Raw genomic sequence first — 11,234 nt, forward strand, 5'->3', positions numbered from 1 at the left:
ACAACACATGAGTTAATATCAACTATCAATCATACTCCAAACAAGTACCAAAATCAGGAACATGATTCAATATCAAATAAAAAATCACCCTCTGTGACTCCCAGACTCAAACTCGACTCATTTCTAATATAGGGATCCCGACCTGAATAAGAACGCAACAATCTCCCACCTACTTTCCCGATCGTGGTGGCGGTACGTTCTTATTTACGGACTTTGGTCCTCTCTATATCGATTATCTACCATAGAAGTCGCTCTTCTTATAAGCACATCGATATGACCAAACGTCCGGTGTCTTGGCTGTTCTGCCAAAGACTAGGTATATCTACCTAAACTCTAACTCTGACAATGTGCAATGGGCCATTAACAACTCTGTCCTAATATGGCCCTTCTGTCAGTGACTCTCACTCAATAGCTATCTACTACTCTATGCTTTTCTATAAATCAATACCCAAAGCATATTCATTCAAACGATATAAATGTATGAAAAACGATAACATACAAGTATGTGATTTAGGGAAACTCAAGTCCAATCTGACTTAAGTCGATCTCCCGATTCACATTGATTTATACCTTTGTCTTCTCGGTCTGACGAAGACGAAGTCTCGCATTCCAATCTGTCCATACCCAAATCTGGCAATGACAATATCAATATGCACAATATCAAATGTACAACTCAATTTAAGACCTGCTCTGATCAATACTCAAATCACAATATAATCTGTCAATGTCAACGATACAACGATACAATCTCAATCAATACCGAATCTGATCAATATCAATTTACGGATGTTTCGACGGCCTAACAATACAATCTCGATAACCCCGTCAATCTCAACATCATAGATATACTACCAGAACTCATAATCGATATCGGTATAACTCATAATCTCAACGATAATGCAAATCTCATATCGAATCTAAATCGAATCAACTCCAAAAATCATAACAATTACATAAATAGTCTGTTCTTTGATCTGACTTCAAATATACGATGTCTACTGTATCAAAAACACCATATATGATTCATATTCGATTCTGACAATATCATAATTTCAAATCGTATCTAAACGTAACAAAACTTACGTCCAGTTGTAGCCTGCGTCGATAGAAACACAATACTGAAGTCGGATTCAAAATCGGACAGACGGATCTTTCGTAAACTTCAAATTTTGACAATAAAAGGCGTAAGGATTTTTGGCAAGTCTCCCCGGAGCTTCTCCTGATTTCCTTGCTATGGAATTGAAGGAATGCAGCTTTTATATATATCAATTGCATGGCTAAAGAACGTGGCATAATCCTTCACGCAACACGTCTCGCGCATATGCGCGACATCACTCGGCGCATATGCGCGAGACCATATGTCTCGGCGCGTGAATCTCGGCAGCTCTCGCGCATATGCGCGCCTTCCCTCGGCGCATATGCGCGAGGTTCTCTGGACATGGCGCTTGGCTTCTCGCGCATATGCGCGTTCGTCTTTTGCGCATGTGCGCCACATTCTCTGGAAATTTACTTTAGCTAATGGACGCATCGCGCATATGCGCGCCCTTGCTCCGCGCATATGCGCGAGACCTACTGTCTCGGCATATTGCAACTCGTGCATATGCGCGCCTCACTTCCGCGCATGTGCGCGAGGTTTTCTGGAATTCACACTTTAGCTGCTGTATCCTCGCGCATATGCGCGCCATCACTCCGCGCATATGCGCGGGGTCTTCTACCCGTTCCGCGCATGCGTGCGCATCCGGTCGCGCATGTGCGCGAATAGCACCGCCCTCGCACATATTTCGCGTCTTTTCTCGTCTTTCCCGGTCTAATACTTTCCGTCTATAATTACCTTGATTACTTCAGATTAATCTCAGATTACGGTAATCAAATCTCAGGCATTACACCTTCAAGTATACACCTGACTTTTAGAGGCAAAACAGTTGTTTTCGGTGTTGATTTTTATCAAATATTGCATGTTATTCCAAATGGCAGTAGACAGTATATTGTTCTTGTCACTATCAATTCGTCGTACATTTGGAGACACTGCACTGTTCTAAATCGACAAAAAACAAGTGACTGTAAAATTTAGATTCTTATGAAGAATGTTATGAAGTGAAACAATTTTCAGATTGTATTGTTAATATCGGAGATGAAAAAATTTGATAATCAAATGATGGCTATGAAACAATTGATATTTCTGATGAACTTTTGCTTAAATATCTCAACGATCCTACTCTAACAATTGTTAAGAGCACACACCTAACGTTCGGCATTACTGTGAGTGATACGACATATTTTCAGTAGAGATCTATGTTGAAACCGACTCTTGATTTTTAAGTGCGTAAATGGACACATGATTTCAAAGAACTATTTTGAGGGAATGTTGTATTTAAGTTCTAATACGACATGTCATTCAGATAAAAATATTGATCTATTGTACGACGTGCATACCCCGTAATTCTTAAATGGAATGAGATGTTCTAGAGTGTCATTCATGTTGCGATACATAAAGCACTCTCGTGGATTATGCAATGACATTAAATTGATTGTGATAAGGCTCGGAAACCATGTTTTGAAGAGAAAGATTCATACTAGAAGTGATGTGGGTCATAAAGAGATTATTCTAATAATGTTGTTGATTCTTTCTGATAAAAGGCTTTCTTTCAAATTCTAACGAACGTAGTTTTTTTTAGTGTATCATATACAATGAAAATAAATAAAATTCAGAGTTATTCTTTATCTAACTCGTGACTTCTTTTGAATAATCTTGTTTTTAGTCATGTTCAACTATATGGTGTTGTATCAAGAATGACGAGTCCTAAATGTCTAAAAATTTTGATATGTGAAAATGATAGCATAAAAAAATTTCATCTATATAGATGATTCGTGGAAACAATAATTTACCGCTTGCTTTGTTTGAAAGTCTTTTCATATTTGCGTGCGCGTGGAAAAGGTTCTCATGTTTCTTTCTTGTGCTCAGTTGGAATGACAATGGGACAAACCCACCCCCGTCCTCGCCCTCAAATTATATTTCTGCTTTGATACCCGCCCCATTTATGTCTGATAGGGGAATCCTCATGTCCGATCCCGCGGAGATTAATTTCTTATTCCCTGATCCCTGCTTAAGAAATAGTAATGGGATGGGATGAAGGAGCAGGTTTGTCATACTCATCATTGTTTCCGAATTATATTCCCATCCCATTTTGATTCTATCTAACTCGGGAATCCCTATCCTCGACCCTGTAGGAATTAAATCTTTAAATTATTAAACATCCAATATAGAATTATTAAACAATAAAATTCGAATTTCCAATAATATAAATCCAAAAAATTCGAAATATTTCTCCAATAATTTCAGAAAATTTGAATATTGGCTCAATGATTCACCTGCAACCAATAATAAAACTTATATCAACCGTCAAACCCAAAAAAATCAAACTCAAATGCATAAATTTGAACCTTAGATTCGAATTTTGCCTACAACAGTTTAAAAAAAAACTTCTTGGTTCCAAAATTGAGCTACAATCTTCCCCAAACCTTGGTTCTAAGTTGCATGGCGGTCGACAACTACGACAGCAAATTGAGGTAGAACAGGTGGCTGACGGGAATTAATAACTGACGAGGTCAAAATATTTCTTAAAAAAAAGTGATATAGAAAGATAGCCCTCGTCGAGAGCTTCCCGGAAATGTATTTAATTTTTATTTTCAGTGCTCAACTACGGCAATTTATCAGTAGCTGAAATGGTGAAGGGAAAAAAATGATAGTGTCGATCAATGGGGATGAGATGTAAAATTATAAACATTAATGGTACGTGAATATGTACATGTTATTATACATATATTAATTTAATATCATTATTATAGTATTATTGGAGAGGGTTGATAGATAATATCTTCGTATCCGTCCACGATCTATTACGAGGATTCAAAAAATCTCCAAATCCAAACCCGATAACTAGTCCCCGAATTCGAGTTTTCCTATCGGAGTTTGGTCCGAACCCGCTGGGAAAATTCTCATCATCCCTAGTGCTGAAAGCCTTTAATATAAAATATAGTGCTCATGCATGTATATTTTCAACTCAGAGGAACTTTGTGCTTCAAAGATCGAGCTTTGAATTTGATTCAAAAGAAGCACCAACATTTTGAATGAGACGACCCACCATTTTTGTATGCTTTCACATTTCAAGAAAAACATGCAGATTTTTTTGTTGGTGTAAACCCGATTGTCGATTGAATTGAATTCAAACTCTACTGTAGAGTCGTTAATGCACACGTGGAACGCGTCTTTGAAGTTTCAATAGACGCAAGTATATAAATCTGAGTGGTGATTCTAATTTAAAACAACACATTGGGATAAAAAATCTGCTGACATCTTTGGCAGGAAAAGGTACTTGAGGAGACGGAGGTGGTCAATATCTGGTGAGTGATTGGGTTCTATTTTTTTTTAAAAAAAAAAATTCTGGGAAAACATTTTTCTTCAAGGATTCAATATGGGTTCTTGATTTTAAATTGTTTACAGTGAAATGCTTTTTGCTGTAGGAGCAATAGATATTGTCAAGGGGGGCCAAGATTTGGGGAGATGGGGCTATATCTTACTAGGGTGTAGACTTATAATTAGGGGGCGAAACTTGAGTTCTTAGCAGAAATTATAATGTTTATATGTTGTTTTATCAATCACCTGCGACCCCTGGAACCCAAAGATTTGACGGGCTTGGAAAGATTTAGCGAAAAATTTACACGTGAATTTCGAAAAAGTCAGCATCGAATATAGTCCTAACTCCTAACTGTCGCGCTAAGAACTGTTTTGTGGGTCTGAATGATCAACCATTGAATTTTATTGGATAGTCCGATGTAAAGATTTGTAGTTTTCGCTTGAGACACTGATTCGACTCTTTTAACTTGACAAGAATTCATTTTCATTGCAGAGCTGTTATGTGTGTTCCTGTAAAATGTTATATGGTGATTGATGTAGAATTTGACAACAAACTTTGCAGGTGAGGGCTTTGAAGTCTTGGATGGGATTATCGTTATCGGTGCTCGTTTCAGTTTGGCATTCGATTACAACGCACGGTCTTCTCAATTTGAAAGTCGATATTGGCTTAGCTGGTGGAAATCAGACAATGGACTTAAGAGCTGCTAGCTTTGATAAGTGGAACTGCAAGCCCCAAAAACTTGTGATTGAAAATACCCTTCCATTCAAGAATCTAGTTCAAGAAATTCGGAATTCAGAACCTGATGATTCGAATGTCAATTCCATTGGTAGTGCTTATAAATCAGTTTCTGCTGCTTCTCTTCCTTCTGAACCCGTGTTTTTATTCACTCCTCGCCCGGTTAGTGAGCTTGATGAGGCAGCTGTGAAGCTGCAAAAGGTATATAACTATATAAGAGCTACCGAACTCGAAGAAACCTTGCAGATTGTGCAGTTATTGTGGAGGAGCTATGGTTTGTTTCTGATCATCGAGTTGCATGATGTCGTCCCCCATTTTCTTGGCTTTTTATTGGTTAACTAACTCTTTTTTGGCTTATATTGAAATTTTATAGGTGGAAGGCCTTGGACTTTGTAACTCTGAAACGGAGCTCTGAGTTGTTCTTCACTGACGAGAAACCCGAAACAGCTATCTCAAGGTGGGCTAGAGCACGTACAAGAGTAGCCAAAGTTCATATTCAACTACCTAATTTTACGATTCTTTCTATCTTGTTTTCCTGTAATTTATTTTCAGTTTAATTTTATTTTTTTTTGCGAATTTGGACTAAGATCGAATGTCTTGCAGGTAGGAAAGGGCTTGTGCAAGGATGAAAAGGCTCAAAAACTGGCTCTGCGGCACTGGCTTGAAGCAGTAAGTCTCCAAAAACTTAGTCTGTCAGACCTAATCAAGTAAGCTATGTTTTATCCCCCTGATTCATATTTTGTTTACCTTGTTTCATCAGATTGATCCACGGCATCGTTATGGACATAATTTACATCTCTATTACGATAACTGGTTCATGAGTGAAAGTTCACAACCTTTCTTTTACTGGTGAGCATACATTGGTCCTGTTTGAAAGAACAAAAACCAATCTGTATTTTTTTTGTTTCTCTAGATACAATAAACTGGCTTTTCTTATGTTATTTTTGTCCTGTGATGAAGGTTGGATGTTGGAGATGGAAAAGAAATAAACCTTGAAAAGTGCCCACGAAACAATTTACAATGTCAATGCATCAAGTACCTAGGACCAGTAAGAACACATATATCATTAGTATTGTGATTTCTCAGCTCAGATGTATCAAACATGTCAAGTTTTGCTTTACTGATCCATCATTTATTGCTACCAGAATGAAAGGGAGGCATACGAGGCCGTGGTCGAAAACGGGAAACTTGTGTACAGACGAAGTGGTATTTTGGTGGACACAATCGAGGGCTCGAAATGGATATTCGTTCTGAGCACGACGAGAACTTTGTATGTTGGACAGAAGAAAAAAGGCCTTTTCCAGCACTCAAGTTTCCTAGCTGGAGGAGCCATCACAGCAGCCGGACGATTGGTCGCTCATAAAGGTGTTCTTGAGGTAAAGAAACACACTCATGCTTAACGGTTGATTTCATGTATGATTCCGACTAAACTTTGTTGAACTTTAACAGGCAATCTGGACTTACAGCGGTCACTATCTCCCAACCGAAGAGAACTTCAAAGAATTCATAGGCTTCCTCGAGGAGCACCATGTTGATCTTGCCAACGTAGCGGTAATTATTGGAAACGTTCAAAACAAATTTCATCGGCAGATTAAGTTCCCATCTGATCATAGTCTTTTTGCTCTCTTCTTTCATTCAGAGATGTGCGACAGACGATGATCTTCCTCCTATCACAAGACCCGAATCGCCTCCAAGAACTGACTCTAGACTCAAGATATCAGAAGATAATAAACCCGTGTACAACTTGGCTAGACGCATGTCGTGGAAATGGAGCACAGGAGCCGGACCACGCATTGGATGTGTCCGCGAGTACCCTGCAGAGCTACAAACCCGAGCACTCGAACAAGCTAACCTTTCACCTCGAGTGGCATGTGGACCTATCAACATTTACGGGCCCATACCATCACCACGACCTAGTCCAAAGGTTCGACTCTCTCCACGAGTGGCGTATATGGGGTTGCTGAGTCCGAGGACCCCTGTTACTGTGGTTAACCAACTAAGCTAGATGAATATGGAAATTTAACTGGTACTTGCATAGGAATAGCACCAGCTGGATTGATTGATCTTTGAGTTTTGGATAGAAAGAACTAACTCATGCAAATAGCTTGGTTAATTCATTATTTGAGAATAATTTTCTGTTCAAAGTTCCAAATTTATATTTGTAAAATCTTTCTTTTGAATAAGAGTTATTCAAGAATTTGTGGAACATTTGATGAAAAAATAATTATTCCGACGTAATTATATTTTATACAAGAAGTTGGTACACGAGATCTAAAAACATTTGGAAGTGTATAATATTATTCATAATGACGAACGATGCACACGCGATGTATATATAAAATAATGACTATTACGTATATGAATCATAACGATGATAATTAATAAATCGAGTTCATTCATAAAATTCTGTTATAGTTTTTAATTATTATTTGGATAATGATAATAAAATTATATTAAATATGTAATTTTCTGAGATAATATGTAATTTTTGAATTTTTAAAGTGAATTAGATATTGTAGTTATTAGTAAATATATGAAAAACATTATTTATCGAAACAAACATGATATTTTCGTAAAAAAAACTATTTACTGTCACAAAGTCGGACCACCAACAATATAAAATTTTCAATTTATTATGTTTATATTATGCATATTTTATTATTACATCTATGAATCAAACAATCCCTTGTATATTAAACTGAATAAACTCGTATACAATAAAAAACCTACACGATTCTAATAATTTAATTACATAATTACATCTCAATACAACAGGTGAAATATATAAAGTTAAAGATTATGGCATTAATTATTTTTGCTACCGATATTATATTATGATACCCCATGGATGAGCCCACTACCCCTGGCCCATCCCAAGCCCAAATGGAAGACAGACCCATCAAGGGCCCAGGTATTCTCCTATAAATATCAGGTTTGGGTGTTCATTTGATTCATTCACTATATTGTTTTCAGCAGCGCCCTTAGCTGCTCCCCCCATATATCCTCAGTCTCTGACTTGAGCGTCGGAGGGGCTACGCCAGGACACCCTCCTGGCCCCCTTCTAACGGTCTTATTCTTGATTTCAGGCTCAGGGTGATCTTAAAGCCCACGTCTGAACTAGTGACGCTCGTTGGGATCGGACACGAAATTTCCCGTGAGTATCACTTGGCGCCGTCTGTGGGAAGACTTGAGTTGAGACGTAGAGATGGTAGGCAGGAAAGGAAGTAGAAGAGCTACCTCAGCATCATCGCGTCCTCAGAGGGGACCCGAACAGTCTCATGTTGAGACAAGACATGAACAACCGCGTCTTGAGACGAGACAGGAACACCCTCGTCAAGAGACAAGAACCGAGCAGCCCCTTCACGAGACAAGGGTCGAGCCAACCCGTCCCAATGAGAACGTGGGGAACTTGACCCTGGAGCAGTTGGGCCAATTTATCACCCGGACAGTGGATGAGGCCATGAAAAGGAATCAAGAGTCTGTGTTTGTAGAGGAACAGGTCGCTCGTCAGGAACGTGAGGAAAATGTTGAAGTCCATCAGAGCAAGGTGGAGGAGACGCAACCCCTCCCAACTGGGGAGATTAGTGAGATGGGGGAGATGTGGAAAGAGATACGGAGGTTGAGGGAGCAGGTAGGAAGCAGAGCGCCGGTACCCAAGAGAAGAAGCCCTTTTTCACTAGCCATCTTGGAGGAAGGGCTTCCTCCGAATTTCCGACAATCTAACATTGGTGAGTATGACGGACATACTGACCCCGAGGAACACTTGGGGAGATTTGAGAATGCGGCTTTGTTGCACCAATATTCAGATGGAGTCAGATGCAGGGTGTTTCTGGGCACGTTGGTGAGGTCAGCCCAGCAATGGTTTAATACCCTGCAGCCCAACTCTATACAGTCTTTTGAGGATTTTGCTACAGCTTTCTTGCACCGATTTGCCAGCAGCAAGAGGCATCAAAAAAATTATTTGAGCTTGTTTGTGATGAAACAGCAAGAGGCTGAAACTTTGCGAGAATTTGTCCAGCGTTTCAACAGTGCAGCGCTGGAGATACCAGCGGCTACCCCCGACATCATGATAAGTGCTTTTACCCAAGGGCTGAGGGGGGGAGAATTTTTCAAGTCGTTGGTCAAGAAACCTCCGTCGAGCTATGATGATTTGTTGGCTCGGGCGGAAAAATATGTGAATCTAGAGGATGCTCAGCGGTACAAGAGGATGGAGCAGCGGCCTGGGGGAGGAAGAGTTGAGGGGACGGAGAGAGGAGGAAGGAAGAGGGGTGCGGGCGAAAGGGAGGAGGACAAAACTAGAGGTAGAGGACAATTCTCCTCACATGTTCCTCTGAACAGGAATCAGGATAAAGTGATGGAGGTAAGGGAATCAGGGGAGAAGGGGGAGAAGTCGCAGAGGGTGGAGAGCAGTACTAGGCTTCCACCGCTAGGCAGGCAAGAAAGATCTTCATCCAGGGATGAACCGAGATCTCGTTCATCATCTAGACGAGGTCGAGGCCCTCCCTGGATAAATCAGAGGGTTGGAGAATGGAGGAGAGAAGATCGAGATCAAGATGTCCCTCGGGAACCTGTCGAGCCGAGGAGGGGAAGGAATGAGGACAACCACCCCACGAGAGGAATGATTCATATGATATCGGGGGGTGCTACTGATGGAGATTCCGGGCGAGCTCGGAAGGCGCATGGAAGAAGGTTGGAGAGCTTTGAAATATCTAGGGGTGCAGACTTACCCCAGGATCCGGTCATCAGTTTTGGGCCGGAAGACCTCCGAGGCGTTGTGGCTCCACATAACGATGCCTTGGTGGTGACAGCAACCGTTGCCAATTACGATGTGGCACGAATCTTTATTGATAATGGAAGCTCAGTGAATATCTTGTTCAAGAGCACTCTGGATCAGATGAAGGTGGAGGGATTTGAGTTCGAGCCGATCTCCACTCCTCTATATGGGTTTGCAGAACATGCCATCCCACCGTTGGGTCAGATTGTCCTTCCTCTATCTTTGGGACATGAGCCTCGACGGGTAACGAAGATGACAACATTTACTGTGGTGGACACCCCATCCGCTTATAATGGAATTCTGGGGCGACCAGCCCTAAAGGATTTCAGAGCTGTAGCGTCCACGTATCATCAGAAGTTGAAGTTTCCTGTAGGGAAGGAGGTTGGAGTCTTATGCGGGGACCAGAGGGTCGCGCGTCGGTGTTACGAGGGGATAGTGAAAGAAGAGGGGAAGAGGGCGCGTGTTGAGGTCAATATGATCAGAAGGGGGCGAAGCGGGTTGCCCATAGTAGTGAGGGAGGTTCATGAGGTGATGGATGAGAAGCCGGAGATCGTGGCATTGGGGCCCGATAAGAAGACGCTAAGGATAGCCCCTGACCTTGACCTAGAGATCAGGGATGAACTCATTACTTGTTTACATGCTAATCTCAGCGGGTTCGCTTGGTCAGCCCAAGAGCTCACATGGACGAGCCCCGATGTAGCAGAACACCGATTAAACATTTTACCAAATTCTCGTCCCGTGAAGCAGAAGAAAAGACATTTCGGGCCCGAGAAAGATATAGTTATAAAAAAGGAGGTGGGAGAGTTGCTCAATGCTGGGCACATTCGAGAGGTACAGTTTCCTACTTGGCTCTCGAATGTCGTTCTTGTTCCGAAGAGTTCAGGGAAGTGGAGGATGTGTGTGGACTTCAGAGATCTCAACAAGGCATGTCCTAAAGATTGTTATCCTTTGCCTCGGATAGATCAATTGGTGGACTCCACAGCTGGACATCAGTATTTGTGCATGTTGGACGCTTATCAAGGGTACCATCAGATTCCCTTGGCTGTGGAGGATCAAGATAAAGTGAGTTTCATCACCTCTGAAGGAACTTTCTGTTACGTGGTCATGCCCTTCGGACTCAAAAATGCCGGAGCCACGTATCAGCGATTGATGGATAGAGTATTTTCTGAGCAGGTGGGAAGGAATGTCGAAGTGTATGTGGACGACATCATGGTAAAATCAAAAGACTCAGCCCAGCTCATACCAGATTTGGTGGAAACCTTTGCCACCCTCAGATCCTACGGGCTGAAGCTGAATCCTCAAAAGTGTAT

The 11,234-nt window shown here is 41.1% G+C and overlaps 1 protein-coding gene and 1 pseudogene across 1 annotated transcript in view; both read left to right on the forward strand.

Annotated features, from left to right (window-relative positions):
• Positions 1-4,042: 4,042 nt before the first annotated feature.
• LOC140962553 (IQ domain-containing protein IQM1-like) lies at positions 4,043-7,344 on the forward strand (annotated as a pseudogene).
• Positions 7,345-8,610: 1,266 nt separating this feature from the next.
• Positions 8,611-11,234, forward strand: part of LOC140963338 (uncharacterized) — a 4,786-nt gene continuing 2,162 nt past the window's right edge. Inside the window, exon 1 of the mRNA XM_073422631.1 lies at positions 8,611-11,230. Within this exon, the coding sequence (XP_073278732.1) occupies positions 8,611-11,230 (2,620 nt within the window). The remainder of the gene's footprint in view (positions 11,231-11,234) is intronic.

Source organism: Primulina huaijiensis, chromosome 17 (genome assembly GCF_012295235.1).
Source record: "Primulina huaijiensis isolate GDHJ02 chromosome 17, ASM1229523v2, whole genome shotgun sequence".
NCBI classification, from domain to species: Eukaryota; Viridiplantae; Streptophyta; class Magnoliopsida; order Lamiales; family Gesneriaceae; genus Primulina; species Primulina huaijiensis.